Here is a 17,352-nt window from a genome sequence, read left to right as displayed (position 1 = left end):
TAAATTTAGCGTTTTTATTTCCAACATGCGCTCATTCATGGCTGCATATTATTTAATTCACGCAAAGTTACGTCTTTATTGGGACAGGACTTGACGGATTATTTTACATGACTCCGTGAGTTCGTCTCTATTTCTTCGAGCCAAGCTGCATAAACTGCATATCAGGCATTTATGTAATGCATCTAATTTGTGCATAAATGGCTGTTATGTTAAATAAAGTTTACTAACTACAGTAAATCAAGTACCTGCACCATGCTGTTGTTGTTGTCTCGTCGCCTGCGCGCAATTCTCAAAACACCCACAAGATGGCGGCGTTTATCGGTGAATCCGATATTACAAAACCGATATCCGATTATGGTAAGATGCTTAAATATCGGGAAAAATATCGGTAAATCGATATATCGGTCGATCTCTAATAATAACCCCCTAACATGTCTTCTCAATCTCTAGATCATTCTTGCTTTACTAAGCATTGGTTGACTCGAATGTGACTATTTTGTGCAGCTTGCTGCTGAAGAGTTCTTATGGATATCTGAAAGCGGTTTCGTCATTTCCTATATCTCTATCAGTAACGTTAGTTTTTTTTGTGAGCCTGGACTGTAGCGATCGGAGAAATATTTCTGAAACATCACGTTTTGTGGAGGCTTCAATCTTCTGGGTACCAGCAAGTTTGAATCCCTCATAGGAGATATGCACTCGTAAGCCCTGGTTGCCTTGGCTTGAGAGCGTATATGCGTTATATCGCTGAGTGAACTCCACTAGCGAGCGCTGGATTTACTGACGCTGTGGATTTAAGGTGAGTTTTGTTTCGACATGGATCCACTTAGATGTTCTGCGTGCACTAACGTAATGGATATCATAATTGGACATTGTCAGTGTCACGCTTCTCTTGTGTGGATCATCTTAAAGAGGCAATGCCTGACTCGTGCCCGGAATGCGCCATAATGCCGCCCGCTGTGCGCCGATCGCGTCTGTCAGGTAGGGCTGTGCAAAAAATCTAATGCAATTTTCATGCGCATCTCATCAGTAAAGCCGCTCCTGTGATTAGTAGTAAATCTCCAGCACGTGCGTTCATATGGAGCGGCATTTACTACACAGAGCCATAGTTTAAAATCGCGATTCATTGCCGATTTTGAACGCAATTTTGTGTAGCTTGGCAGTGAGACTATGTTTGAGAAGTCAGGTGGGTCATCTTCAGTTGTTGCATCACTGGAAGGAACATCAAAAGCGATGCTTGCCCGAATCAATCTGGATCCCCCTCAGGCAACAGTAAGTTCTGAGAATGTTTTTTTACTTCGTACACAGAGCGCATCCTTTACCATGCCTCAGTGCCAAGACTCCACATCTGTATTGGTGTCAGCATTACAAAATTCATCAAAGGCAGCACTCATTGTGTCTCCCGATGAGGCACTTCGTGTAAATGTGCGCTGTCCCAACGTCAAGTGCAGACGCACTGATGAGCTACTGCCCTGTATGTACAATTCTACAGCAAGCCTTGGCCGTTTTTCCAATTCCTTGGCGCACATGCTTGTAGCCTTACATTCCTCTCTGAGTGAAGCCTCATCTGATCCATTAGAGATGGAACTAACTGAACTCTCTTTACAAGCCATGGGTGTTATTGCCAGTCACTGTGGCACCGATTTAGTCACTCTCGTGCAAGCTCTAAGGCAGGTTTGGCTGGCTTTTTCGCGACGAATGGCATTAATTCCTGGTCAAATCTTTGGACCAGCTGCATAGGAAACCTTGGACCTCGGCGTGTGTCGGTCTCTGAAACGCGTTCCCATTGTGTGGGGACAGCTTTAAGATCAAGGCCACCTCCACCAGCCTCTGGTGTCCGTTATCTCAATGTTGGTGCGAGATCTGCATATAGACCTCCTCAGCATTTCCAGCATCGGACCCCACAAGCTCCTCCACCTCCTAGGCGTGTTGGGTCTCAACTGCGTGGACATCAGTCTTACGCTCGACACCCGGGCCCTCAGCGACGCACCCACCCCCCCCCACCTCTACTGAAAAGTGTTCCCAGATGTCGACTGGGCTGTTTAACGGAAAGTCACCTGGAGCACTGGAGATCGATAACATCAAATCAGTGGCTGCTGACTACCCTTTCAAGAAGGTACCGTATACAGTTTCGCTGTCGACACCCTGTTCATACTGGCGTGAGACAATAATTCACGATCCATGCCAGAGGCACTTGCGCATGAAATTCAGGTGTTGCTGCGCAAGGGTGCCATAGAGTTAGTAGACCCTCAAGTTCACCCCGGGGGATACTTTTCCATTTATTTTCTGGTAACCAAAAAGGACGGCGGGTTTCTGTGGGTGTGGCCTCTGAGGGTCAGAATACTGTTTCGAATGCTCGTGCTGCGTCCACACGAAAGTTGTACGCTTGTAAGGGGAAAGTGATTTGTGACTGGTGTTCTGGCCGCAATGTTGATCCATTACACTGTTTAGTGGGATGCATTTTAGAGTTTTTGCAGCATCTTTTAAAACTTGGTCGTCCAACTTCCACATTAAAGGTATATGTGGAGGCGTTAGCGGCTCAACAATCGGAGTTTAGTACTTCTTCGCTTGGGTCTGACAGGTAAATTGTTGCCTTTGTTTCCTTCACGTGGTGTGTGGAGTCCGACGTGGGATTTGAATATTGTTCTCGATTCTTTGTCAAACCTCCTTTGAGCCAATATCAGAGTCTGATATTAAATGGCTGTCATTTAAGACCGAATTTCTCTTGGCCATTACAACAGAGAAGCGTGTGAGTGGACTCCATGCTTTATCCGTGAGTGCTCCCTGTTTGCGCTGGAGAAATGGATTCAGTAGTGTCTCATTGTGGCACAATCAGGCAGGTTTTGTTCCCACATTTTATGAATCAGCCTATTGTGTTGGCTGCACTGCCTGCAGATCAAACTGACATACGATTGGAGCCATGTCCAGTTAGATCTTTATGGGCTTACATTGATAAGACAGCAGCTTGGCGTAAGAGGATGTGTGTGGGGGTGCTGCGCTTTCCAGACAGAGACTGGCACACTGGGTGACGCAGGTAATTTCTCATGCATACGAGTCTGCGGAGCAATCTGCCTTCATCTGTCCATTGTCACTTTACTCATGCTTTGGCAACATCTTGGGCAGCGTTCAAGGGAGTGTCGCTCTCTGATATTTGTGCTGCTGCAACTTGGAGTTCAGCTTGCGTATTTTCTCATTTTTACAGATTAAATGTGACTCCCATGCCAGTGGTTTGTGCTGCAGTGCTATCAGCCTGTACAGATGCTTCACAAGGGGATTCCCTTGTGGTCCACTAGTGCTTTCAGCACTGCCTCTGGTGGTCTGGAGTAGAGCCCGACCGATATATCGTTTAGCCGATATTATCAGCCGATATGAGCCTGTCGCCGATATATCTGTATCGGTGAATATTTTTTACAGAACATATAACGCAGACTAAATGCTTCTGAATGGTGTAATTACTTAGTTTGTCCAGCAGAGCGCGCTCCATTGTTTGCTACTGGCGACCCAGGTCAGTGTAGTTTAGAGATGCGCGGACGAGCTCAAATTTCACCCGAGTCCGCTGCTTCAAATTATCCGCCCACCCGCACCTATATTTGATCGTCACATTACAATGATTCTAATTCTTAGTTTTGCATGATGATATGATGAATGGATGGTTCATTTTTAATAGAAGATTCAGTGACGTTAGAGACTAGAGCTGATCTGCGCATCACGGCACGCATCTACGGCGCATTAAAACCTGTGTTACGGCCACCGGAGCTACCCGCACCTATATTTGATCGTCACATTACAATGATTCTAATTCTTAGTTTTGCATGATGATATGATGAATGGATAGTTCATTTTTAACAGCAGATTCAGTGACGTTACAGTCTAGAGCTGATCTGCGCATCACGTCACGCATCTGCGGTGCATTAAAACCTGTGTTACGGCCACCGGAGCTGATCGCAGCCACTTAGTCAATGCTTATACCGGCTGTGCCACGGCCCACAACTCATGCTTATCACATCAGTCACATCGCGCCGCTCGCGTCCGGTGTAGAATAGAACCCATTATAATCATTGATGTTGTCTACACTGGATGCAGTAAACTGATGCCTCGTTCTATTTATGACGTGCTGACACAGTTCAAATGATTTTCAATGGTTGCTTTGTCGCAATCTGTTGCGGTGCAGACACTGTGTCAGCATAGTTTGTCAGTACGGTCAGTAACTTAGCAGATAGTTAGTATCTTTCTGCAGTCCAATAGACGGCAGTGCGGTGGTGGCTTGTGTCTGTTGAATGGTGCTTTAACGCTACATTGTCACCTAGTTGGAGAGACTCAGTGCTAAGTAAATAAACAACTATGTCCTCGTCTTTTACTCTCGCAATGAGCTTATCATATTCGTTTGTTACATTAGTAGGGCCCTATGATTTTCGCGATGCAGAAAACATGGATGGAATTGCGGAATCAAGTCATAAAAACATATGTATGTGTATATGTGTGTGTATATATAATATATATATATATATATATATATATAATATATAGACACATTTGGAAAAGCTGTGCTTCCTGCATAAACCTGCCCCTGTTGGTTCGGTTACCTTGTTTAATTTCTTAAAGTTATATATATTTTGTTCTATTTGTGTTAAGTTATTTATAATAAGTGAAGTGAAGTTTACTGTTAAGTGCACTGATGTCAGACTCATTTTGAATAATAAAGTTTATTGTTAAATTGTTAAATACTCTGCCTCCACTACATAGGCCTATGTTTGTCACATCATTATAATTGTTTAATCACCACATTTAAGTTATCATTGCAAAAAATGTGTTTATGTAGGCTATATACTGTATTCTATATACAGTAGTACCCGTCAAAAGTTTGGACACACAAAGGGAAGTGTGTCCAAACTTTTGACTATACTGTACTATAATATAGCCTACACATAAAGAATATCGGCCGATATATCGGCATCTGTCTTTTTTTACTCCCTAATATCGGTATCGGCATCGGCCCCCAAAAAACCCATATCGGTTGGGCTCTAGTCTGGAGCGAAAGGAAATAGAATGCTAGTTACAAACATAACGAAGTGGAAGACCGGTTGGGGGTTATTATAGCTCAAGATACGTCATGAGTGTCACGAGGTGACAACTTTGTTATTCTGTTCTCAGTCAAGTGCGAGCATGATGGATTTTCCACTGCTTTCAGCACTGCCTCTGGCAGTCTATCACTTAGTCATAGAACCACAGTTACGTTAGTAACGAGTTATGTCTCCCCTCCTTTTACAGCATCAGGATTTTAATCCATCTTGTTAGATGTCCTGGGGACTAAGGTTCACTTAAAGTGGGAACTAAACATCTTTGTCTACTTAAGAACAGTGTACAGTCACAAATAATTGTTTAGTACACAGAATCTGTGCCAATATCACAAACTATAATTATGTCAGCATCACTTGGCCATTGAGTGTAGTTTGGGCTCCTCCTCAATGCATCCAATAAATGCTGTCATATGTCCTGCACACATCCAGTCTGCAGTTATATAGGAGATGTTGAATTTTGTCTTTAGCTCCTTGCATTGTTTCTTATCTTGTAGACAACAGGTTAAGTAAAAATATGAATATGCAATATAGTGCATATATTTAGCAAGATGCTCCTCTTTATAGTTATTTTTTTTCTAGCTGACTAATGAGCTTATGGACGCCGAATGGTTATTCTGAGGTAAATGATTGTTACGTGGCATTGTTTTTTACACGTTGCTTTACACATTTTCCGCAATTTGAAACACTGAATGAGCAATTACATGAGACATTTCAGTAAAGGCCTTTCCACATTGAACGCAAAAATTTGACGCGATGATGCTTTTGAATCAAAACAATAGATCCCTATGGGTCTATTCACACCATGCACGATTATTTGCGGTGTGTGAAAAAGCGAGAGTTTTTTTTTCCCGCCCTGTGTCGATTTGTTTCCCCCCCATCGCTCCATGATGAAATGGGCCGTCCAATCAGATTCGAGCTTAAATCATGTTCCCGGAGCAGCTGCTGTTGCACAAAAGGGCGAGAGTGGTGGCGCTGTTCCGAAACCAGTGTAAACGAACACCGAAGAGAGAAGAGAGGGGATGCTGAGTTCTTGTTATCATTGGTCTCTGAGGACAGATTTATTCTCACATGTTCTTTACACAGAATAAACTGTTAATTTCCCACTGAATTATGTGCTTTTTTTGCATCGTGCTCAGTAGGGCTGGGTAAAAAATATCGATATCTCGATATTAATCGATTCTCATTTTTACGGAACGATAGCGATTCTTAAATCCCAAGAATCTATTAGTCTAGCCTGTTTTCAGTTAATGGACAGAACGTTGAAGGACACTTCCCATCTAATATATCGCAATAAGCATTGTGCTTTAGTACTTTTAATATGAAACAAAGTCTCAGATTTCAAATTCTGTCCATTGTATTGCAATATTCAAACAATAAATGCCGTTTTAGCGCTGTTTAATGTGTAGTGACAGATTGCTGTAGCGAGGTGCACGTGAACTGATCATCTCCTCCACCTTAATACCAGTTTCAGCACAAAATAAACATGACTAAACATCCGAAGGTCTCATGTAATCTCTCAATCTGTGTTTCAGTCGCGCAAAGACGTCAATATAACGTCTTGTAAACAATGTCACGTAACGTCACATTAACCTCAGAAAAAACATATTCGGTGACCATGAACTCATTAGTCAGCCAGAAAAATAAACTATAGAGAGGAGCATCTTGCTAATATATGCACCATATAACATATTCATTATAATTTTTACTGTTCTTCAATGTTTAATTTATGTTTGAATAAATCCATCAAGTTTTTATTACAGCCACCATTGTTTATATTTAAAAAAAACTAATTGAAGTAGAAATATTATGTAATTGTAACTTTATTATTTTAAAAACGTCATTAAGTGTAATTTTAACAAATCAGTCAATTTTAACCTTCAATATTATAGTAATGTACTACCAACTGACTCTCATGTATATTTTACAGCATTAGTTGAGAGATTTTTTTTCCTTGAGAAAATTTAGCATGTACCTGATATATATCCAAAATAATCGATATTGAATTTAATTGAATTGGTAATCGAATCGAATCGGAAGCTTGTGAATGAGAATCGAATCGTGAAATCTGTGTCAAAACCCAGCCCTAGTGCTCAGTTTAAAAAGGCGTTGTCCATTCATGTTTATTTCGTATAGTAGTAAAGAGAAAGATATGATGGATTCACGTGCCACTTGAACTGAGGCGTTAAAGCAAACACTCATGCCACATTAAAGAGCGCCAAAAAGGTATTTATTGTTTGAATTTTGTTATTAACAGAACACAGCATAAGATCTTGTTAACAAGAAGCCATATTAGTATCGATTATAAACAAGAATTGTTACGATATTGCTAATATCCACACAGATGACCGCTTTACCTGTTGTAGTTTGTTCAAGCTGTGCATGAAATAGACATTGCCTTTCTGCACTTTTTCTTCGGACGTCTCCATCATTTTCGATCTCTCTAATGCTGCACAACTGGTGTGCAGTCAACGCTGGTGTTCAGCAGAGATGAGGACGGACTGTTTTTCTTTTTTCAACTAAAACTTTGATGCACATCGTTTCAGTTTATTACGTCACCATAACAAAAGATGTGATCGCAAGGAAAACCACATGTACAAGTCACAACATGTAAATTTATGTAGTCACCAGTGACAATCTCAGCAAAAATATCATTTGCAAATGAATATTTTTGGTCTCAAATACAGTAGTCACACAGTCTGGAGCCCTGCTATGACAACTATAAACTTCATAAACAGTCACTGGCAAATGTTAATGAAAGTCTTATTGATTTCTCATTATCGATTCTAACTGATGCTATGCAACGACGAGTCATTGTTGCAATTTTAACACAACATATTGCAACCATCTAGATAACCTTGGTGACAGTTTTAAAATGCCCCTATTATGGATTTTTGAAAATGACCTTTCATGCAGTGTGCAACACCGCTAAAAGTGAATGAAAACATCCTGCAAAGTTTTAAATCTGAAAGTGCACCGTGTATAAAGTTATTGTCTCTCAATAGAAAGAGTCGACTCTGAATCATTGAAACAAGTCTTTTTTTAAAACGAATCCCAAGCCGTTTCATCTTGACGTCAACATGAAACATTAGCATATTGCCCGCCCACTTGTTGGTCTTTTCGCGTTGGTCTGAATGAAAATGCAAATGCATTCTTTGCCACTAGGTGCCGCTTTTGAAGCAGTAAAAAAAATAGCGGTTTCCCCGTTAACGCTGTACACAAAGCAGCACTGCGCTCACAAACACTGCTTTATCAGGCATTACAGGCATGATGAAATGAAAATGAGACCAATCGGACCAATCACCACAGATTAGCATTACGCAAAGGAGGGGTTTGGAAAAATGAATCGTTGAGCAAATCGTTTGGGAGTCGTTGAGCAAATAAGGTAAAAATAAATGCATATTATAAGACAATGAAACAGTTTTTTGACCATGCATGCATGTTAACCTGTTGTTGAGGACTCCCAAAACCAAAATATGAACCTTTCATTACCCATAATAGGGGCACTTTAATCAACTGAATTCACAACAACAAAGTTTACAAGTTTACAACATGTTACAAAAAAAAGTTTACAAGCATATGAATAACAAACAAAAGAATGCAAGCACTGGCCCCAAAGAGAAAGGGACCGTTCTGTCACCTGACCAAAACACTCTCACACTGCTCATGGGTCATCCTGTTCGGTTAGCCCTAGTGTTTTTCTTGACACGGTTGTGGCGAGAAGCTCTGTTTAATATTGTGCAGGTGTTATCAGCAAGGCTGTAGGAACTGAAAGCTGTTATTGAGTCTGCTGTGTGTGTGTTTTGTCTTGTAGATCTGCAGACAGCCCTGTATGAGCTCTGCTGGCATGTTATCCAGGGCAATCTGAAGGTGGATGTGGCTGCCAGTCTCCTGGCTGATGTAATGGTGAGTGCTGATCCTGTCTCATAACATTCAACAATGAACATTCTGTCATCATTTACTCACCATCGTGTGTCATATTAATCCTGTGTGATTCACAAAATTGTGAACATATTCTGGCCACTTTTCAGTGCAATGAAGTGAATGTGGATGGGTATTCTCAAGCTCCAAAATGACAAAGTATTATTGAGCTAGTCAAGGGTTTCGCAAACCCCTAGCTGTTTTTTGAGGGAACATTAGTCAATGAAAAGATAGTTAAATCGAAGTAACATTAAAATAAACAAGTGGAGCTGCACAATTAATCTAAATAACGATATGTCCTCAAGTTGCAATTATCGAATCAAAGGCTGTGATTTAAATAAAGAAGTATATAGTCTGTTGCGCTGCGTGTCTCGGGAGTGAAGAGCAGCACTGTCTTCATTTACACGCAGCTTTTAATATCGTGTTTTCAGAGCAGATGGTTTGCAGTTACGCTGCTTCTCAAAAACTACATCTTGTAAAATCAGTTTAACGCACATTTGGGAATGCCATGTATGCTAGGTTCATTTTATACACATAAACATCTACATTTGCACAATTGCCAGCATTTGACCAATATCCCACCAAAATATAAGCTTAAGGATTTGCCATGTTAACAGCTTGATGGTTTGAATGTTTGATGGACATAATGAATGAACCCAAGTATCAACACCCTTAAAAGTAACTCTTTTCACTAGCAACTGAGTATTTGATCTTTGTGTCTCAGCAGTAGCAATTAGAGCCCGACCGATATATCGTTTTGCCAAAATTATCGGCCGATATGAGCCTATCACAGATATATCGTATTGGCGAATATGCCGCCGATATGAAATTAATTTTTTTACAGAACATATAACGCAGATGAAATGCTTCTAAGTGGTGTAATTACTTAGTTTCTCCAGCAGAGCGCGCACCATTGTTTGCTACTGGCGACTCGGGTCAGTGTAGAGCTCAAACTTCACCCGAGTCTGCTACTTCAAATAAATTATCCGCCCGCCACCCACCCGCACCTATATTTGAAGTTTACTGTTAAGTGCACTGATGTCAGACTCATTTTGAATAATAAAGTTTGTTAAATTGTTAAATACCCTGCTTCCATTACATAGGCCTATTTGTCTTATAGTGACACACAAGTGTTTGATCACCACATTTGAGTTATCGTTGCAAAAAATGTGTTAATGTATATATATTCCGTTTATGTATATACTGTATTCTATATATACAGTACCAGTCAAAAGTTTGGAGACACGAATGGGAAATGTGTCCAAACTTTTGACTATACTGTACTGTTATATAGCTTACACATAATATCGGCCGATATATCGATATCTGTCTTTTTTTTACCCCCTAATATCGGTATTGGCATCGGCCCCAAAAAACCCATATCGGTCGGGCTCTAGTAGCAATATTATATTTCAGTGTAGTTTTATTGTACGTAAACATATAAATCTGTTAAGTTATTTAAATATTAACTTAAAATCTCCTGGGGTATTTCAAGTAAATATTTCACTTCTAAGGAAAAGCCCTGATGTAGTCCATATGACTTATGCTCTATTTTTTCTGAAGTCGTATGATAGCTCTGTGTGGGGAATGAATCGGTTTAAGTTCACAGAACAATGGTGAATGATTTGTTCACATCAAACAGATCTGATTCTTTTCAATGATCTGGTAGCAGCTGTTAACAGCCCATTAGTGTGAAATATTATCAATTCAAATTTCAGTATGTTCCTTATACAAAGCTATCATGTGACTTCAGAAACATTTAGCTTTTGAGATACATGGGCTGCTTTAATGCTGCATATTCTGGGCTCATGCGACCTTTTGAAGCTTGAAAGTCCCCCATTTATTGTAACAACTAGCAATCTTTAAAATACATTACTGTATGTTTCACATAAGATCATGAAGTCATAAGGGTTTGGAGCGACATTGTGAAATACATGACAGGTGTCTGGTTTTTGGGTGAACTATTGCTTCACAGCTGGACACAAAAGAGGACATTACTCAAATTTCAACCACTTTTTGTAGACAAACGAGATTTTTCTGGTTACAGGGAAAAATGACACTTTGCTGCATATCAGAAATCCTCCCGACTACAATGACCTTGACCTAGACACAGCTTTTTATTAGTGATGTTTCGTCATGCTGATCAAAACAAACTCCCAACTAAAGTTTTAAACATTGGTCCCACTAAAAGTGATGTCGAGTGTAAAGAAGTAGGAGGGCAGGGTTTCAACGATCACAAGCGGTCACATAAAACACATTTTCTGGAGGTCGACTGCTTTTATTTTTTTGCTTTTTAATCTAAACTTACATGAGTGGCTTTGAATGCCTAGCGCCTGACACATAAATGGAAATCCTCTGAAGTAAATAGCATGTTACGGTGCAAACACCTTGTGAAGTTCTGCTAGGACTGTTCCATCTCAGCACCCTCACAAACTCTGTCCTGCTGAGTTATGAAGTTTGCTGTCCCGTGTGTATCTCAATTAGGTTTTCTTTAAACTTTTTGAATCAGACGTTACACGCGTTCTTTCACAGCAGTAGCGACGTTCGATCTGTGGAGCGTGGACACAGCATCCCTCCACAGATTGCTTTGCGACATCTCATCCAGCCAGATGAAACTAGCCTTCTAAACACAGCTGAAGTGTACCAGTGATAGATCTACTACAGATCTGCTACTTCTGCTAGCCTACATCTAGTGTGCTGTCCACCGTCCTCCAGTGAACTGGAATCTCCACCGGGAAAAAGAGAGACGTTGAAATCCTGTGAAATTGAAATGCTGTAAACATTTGTACAATGTGCCATTGAAACTAAAGCAATTGCGTTTGTCTTTCAGGAGCTGCGGGACGATATGCCTTCTATTTTAGCTGATGTTTTCTGTATATTAGGTAAGTCCCGCTGTATGTTTATACATGCTAATGCTGGTGAAAGGAGTGTGCCAGACAGTGTCATCTCATTTGTCCTGGTGAAGAAAGAGCCAGGATGCGTTTGTATGAAAGACAGTTTTGTTACTTGCATGAATGAACATGTTTATTAAATTGCAGTCGTGTGTCCACATAGATCGCTGTTCTGACAGATGTTTGCATAATTCAGCTGCTGAACTTATTCTAATGAAGCTCCCATCAAATTCCCTGCTGTTCGTTTGTCAGGCTCAGTGTGATTGATTCAAATGTTAATTTAATGTTACATGGAGATGCCACAGCTCTTGAAACCTACACAAAACACATGTTAGTTTGTTACCGATAAATGTTTTGTTTTGAAGACCCTGTGAAATAGGGCTGCACACTGGTTAAACCGATAATCATGATTATTTTGTATTTTTTAAAATATATATATATTTTTTTTACATATAAATGAACATACTCTTTACATTATGAAGACTTTTTCAAAAGCTAAACCAGTGAAATTCATAATATTAACTGCAATTTCAAATTATGTTATGGATTTGTTTCTTCCAAACACGGAAGAATTTAGTCATATAGAATTTTTTTTGCCCACTAAAATATCCTTTACAATGAGAATATCCACTTATATTTAACCACCAGCTACTTTGAAATTGATTTTTTGCCGGCCTGTTTTAAAAAGGGCTACAGTGTTACAGTGTGCACTATATAGCAATGTCAGAAAGGCAAATTCTTTCCATTTTCCACAGTATTTTTAGACCGATACAGCTGTGCTCTCTCCACCATCTCTTCTTTTGCATTTATTTTAAAGTGTAGTTTTATTATGATAACGATAATGTATTTCTGTCTTGAATATTTCTATTATTATAAATTGTTATAATTATATAAAAGCGCCATTGGGCCTAAGGAGACTCAGACAGCAGAGTTTCAGCTAAGAAAATACTTTAACTGATAAAATGTCTATGGTAAAATAACTTTTTTTTTTTATGCCCTTACAAATTTTAGGCCCTTATTGTATAGATAGACGTTAGAAATTCCAGTATCATGAATACTAGACATTTAACATGGCAATTGTTTAGCTGATGAAACTTTAGTAAACAAAAACTCCATAATTCAATTAGTGAGTTTCGGAAATGACATCTAATCTAAAACCTTTATGCATTTGCATGCCATTGTAAAGATTAAGTCAATCCATCAGATCCTCAATGACATCTGTTTAAAATTGAGTATGGCGTCTACCCTGACGAAGATCAATCGGATTCATTTCTTGTTACAAAGCTTATTTAACAGGCTGTCTAAAAGAACAGCGTGCACTTTCAAATAATTGCTGTAACCATCAATTAAAATGACAGTAGATGTACATAACACATCAAGAATTAATTTATACGTTATGTACATCTGACTTTAATGATTCACGTGACGTGCATGCGTAATTGTTGATTTTGCAGATATTGAGACTGGCTGTTTGGAGGAGAAACACAAGCGAGATCTTTTTACCCAGCTGGTTGGAGCCTGTTTGGTGAGTAGAGCAGCGTGTGATTGTCTTCATGACCACTGTGTGGCAGTAATGCGCTTTGAGATGCGTCGCCCGTCTCTCCAGCACTACAGTGCACACTGCGGTTGACGATATGCTTTTTTTTGCATGCATACGTAAGTGGGTGGCCGATCCCCTGACTCTGAAAATTAGCTGCATTAGAGGATTGAGTGGCCCAAATTCTGCCCTCTAGTGAAAAATTCTCCTCCCCTGACCGAACCTCCAGCACTGTGCTGGAATGAAACGAAACGCATTCACAGCGGCTGTGGGTATTTGAGCTAGGCCTCAAACCGGAGCATGTTTCACATCTTTGTCGTGGCAGAACACGACGTGTTTGTAATGGCAGTCGGGGTGACTCATCAAGACCTGCAGTGCGCCTGCTCTCTTCTTTTCATTTAAACCACTGTACGGCTGATTAGTATGCAAATACGGGCTTGTTATGCAGTGTTATTAGTGTCTTATGTAAGTGTAGCTGAAGGCCATTGAGGTTGGATGTGGGCAGTGCTACGCTGATGGATGCAGAGATATTATTCTACTGGTCTTATACAGCAGTGTTGGTGAAGAGTGTCTAGTTAAAGGCATTTGTTGTCTGTCGTTTTCAGATCTGTGTTCCTGATGGTATGCTGAAGGAGAGATTAGATCCAGAAACGCTGGAGTCTCTGGGACTGATCAAACAGGCTCAGCAGTTCAACCAGAAGATTGTCAAAATCAAGACCAAACTATTGTAAGTCACATTTCCACCTTAAATAGGATTGATTGTATCTTTCTTGTAAATACAGGTCTTAAAAACTAAATTGTTGCCTAACTAGACAGCATTCATTCTTAAACTAGTGTGTGGCTTGCCTGTACAATCAGTAAGGGCATCACAGTCTGAAAACTCGATGTGCTGCCTATCAAGGTTGTATTTTTAGGCATCATAGTTTAAAAACCTTGTGCAACCTACCTAGACAATATTGCAGCCTCAGTCCTCTCAATCTAGTGAGGTGTCTGCTTAGACAATATTACTTCATGTCTAGATGGGAAGCTTATTAGCTTTAGAGAGAAGGCCATGTAGACTATAGAGTGCCATGTAATCAATCCATGGTACCTGCTTTTGTAGAAGCCATTTGCCAGCATTATTTCAATAGTTTTTAAATGTTTAATAGTGGAATTCCTGGTGGAAAAACTCCATTACCCATAATTCTGCAAAGAAATCTCCAATCTGGGAATCGAATTGAGAAAATCACACCAAAGTGACACTTTAGCTCCTCCCACTCCCATGAAGCACTGAAAATTAGAGGTCTTCTCAGGTCCTAAACTCTGTACCCGACCCGAATCACTCCGACGTGCATAAATATATATATATATATATATATTTTAAAAGAAATACCCGACCCGATGAAATTAGACCCGAGATCGACGGCATTTATTTTCGAACCCGACTAGACCCGACTGTAAATGGCATTGACGTGTGCACAGCCTGCAGCCCCGCAGTCAGTAAAGAAAAATCCCGGTGTACTGCTGACTGATTTGGCCGCTTTTCTATTACTTTGATTTATTTAACATTTATTGTTACTTTTATATTATTGCCTGTCTGATGGATACAAGCTATTTCTGAGTTCGGCTTTTAATTGTGACCAGTGGATTTTAAAAATAAACGTGATAGTTTGATAAAAATTAAATCGATAGCCTAATGATTGTTGTCTGCAACCTAATCTCCGGTGAAAGGCTTCTGCACACAAAAAAGAAAAGCCCTTCATGAACTCGCAGCATAATGAAGCAAGTGGATTTTCCTGATGGATCTCAGATCTATAAGATGATTTCTGTGTGCGAGGTAGGGGTGTGCGATATATATCGTCTGCGATAATATCGTAATTGTTGTTTTAACGATGTGCGATTTGACATTATCGAGTATTTTGCAAAAACCATTCAAAACATCCCTACAGAGCGCACGCATACATTACGTGAAGTCTAGACTAGTGCGTGTGCGCATTTAGTGTGTTTTCTTTCACTGCATGATTCAGTCTATTAAAATGCGTTTAGAATGATCACAAATTCAAGACATGATGGCAGAAAATTTATATATTTATACCACTTCATATAGTTATTCAATTTCACACGAAGAGTGCCGTTTTTCTAAAAAAATACCATGATTACAAATGTGACATTGAATTCAATAAACAATAAGTTAATTAAGAGACTTACGTTTTAGACACCATATTGCTTGTTTTTGCATTATTTTGCCAACAAAAATCATTCCAAATACAGCTACAGCGCTGTTTTGTGTCTCTGAGCAACATGACAGTGTTTCGTTCCCGAATGAATCAATCGTTTAAATGATTCGGTTCAATCGCAATGACTCACTTATTAACAGTGATTTGCTGCCACCTACTGGCGGTTTTAATTTCACATTTCGGCTTTTTCTTTCTTCTCTTTTTTTTGTTTTTTTAAAAAAAAATTTCATGTTTTAAATCATTTCAAATATCAGTATTCAACGTTTTATGTTTAATATATCAAAACATTATTTATGCATTTGTAATTGCAGGTTAAATGCATTCATGTCTTGCATTAAACAAAATACATGTATGTAAATACATTTAAATGCCACTTCAGATGCAGCTTCTGTGTTGATTTAATTTGCTTGGTAACAGCCCAAATGTCTTATTATTCTAATTCCCTGATTAAATGTAAGAATTTGACTCAAAAGATAATGGACACTTTTAGAAAAAATGGCTTTATAAAGGTAAAAATGCCCATAAAATGCAAAAATCAGTTTAAACTTATTGGAAAAGATTAATTTCTATCAGTATGAACTGACCACCACACAGAATATGAAGAATATAATTTTTTGTCAATATCGCACACCCCTAGTGCGAGGTTATAAACGTATGCTCCTTTTCTATGTGCATTCCTCACTTCACACGAATGTGCAAGTACACATCTGGGATAGTTTAAAAGAATTCGGCTCTTATCGGGTCCATTTGGAAAAAACACATTTATTTTAAATTACCCGAGGCCGCTAGTACCGAACCCGACCCGTGTCCGAGGCACTCGTCAAAGTTTTGGACCTCAGGTTTTCGGATCCAAGTGGACCCATGAAGACCTCTACTGCAAATGACATAATAAAGTCAGTCTCTCTATGCCTTCAAGCTTCTTAAATATTTGTGGTGTGAATCTTTACTTGCCTCAAGATACGATTAAGAGGTTAACGATTTGATTATAAAACAATGCATCGTCCTTCAATTCTTATTACATTAATAATCAATATAATTCTTTCTCTTATTTTATCTTTGTTATAAAATAAAAAGAAACAAAGATGCGAATAACAAACAGTAGAAAAAACAAAAAGTAAACACTGTATAGTGTATTAATTGCGTATAAATTAATTCTTATTAAAGCTACTAAAGTTATTCAGGCAGGAGCAGTGAGTCTTTCGTTGTTTGGTTAACATTAATGACCGACATGCAGCAGGTTTATTGTATTATACCTAATGCATGGATCCAAAGTAATGATGCACATATGATTTCTTTCCCAACTCTTTACGTTCATTTATGACATAACCGACCAGGTTTACGTGAACACTTGATAAGACGGATATCTTGTCATAAATGTGACTGTTGAAGTGCAGTGTGCTGCGAAACCGAGCTGAATTCAGGATACCATGCTTTCTGAGAGGCTCTTTCTGTGCGTGGCTTTAGCTGTGTGTCAGTCAGTGCCAGTGTCACATTGACTTCGCATTTAACTCTTTTTCATATCAATCACATCCCGCACCTTTTCTCATTCATGCATGTTCTTTTCGTAAAAACCGAAATGTGCTCAAATATCTGCTTTCATGACGTTTGGTACATTTGTGAGGCACCGGCTGCTGCTCTTCTTCCACCATGTCGTCTTTCTGTGAACATCAGATGCAAGTGCTTTGCTTCCAAAGGGCATGTGCAATATATATATA

The 17,352-nt window shown here is 39.4% G+C and overlaps 1 protein-coding gene across 1 annotated transcript in view; it reads left to right on the top strand.

Moving 5' to 3' along the window:
- The window catches only part of LOC107733416 (THO complex subunit 2-like), a 93,096-nt gene that overhangs the window by 7,465 nt on the left and 68,279 nt on the right, over positions 1-17,352 (top strand). The window contains exons 3-6 of the mRNA XM_016545017.1: positions 8,887-8,978; positions 11,824-11,875; positions 13,339-13,409; positions 14,027-14,148. Coding sequence (XP_016400503.1) covers positions 8,887-8,978; positions 11,824-11,875; positions 13,339-13,409; positions 14,027-14,148 — 337 coding nt within the window. The remainder of the gene's footprint in view (positions 1-8,886; positions 8,979-11,823; positions 11,876-13,338; positions 13,410-14,026; positions 14,149-17,352) is intronic.

Source organism: Sinocyclocheilus rhinocerous, unplaced genomic scaffold, assembly GCF_001515625.1.
Source record: "Sinocyclocheilus rhinocerous isolate Xijiao unplaced genomic scaffold, SAMN03320098_v1.1 scaffold460, whole genome shotgun sequence".
NCBI lineage: Eukaryota > Metazoa > Chordata > Actinopteri > Cypriniformes > Cyprinidae > Sinocyclocheilus > Sinocyclocheilus rhinocerous.
This window is presented reverse-complemented; position numbering and strand designations above follow the sequence as displayed.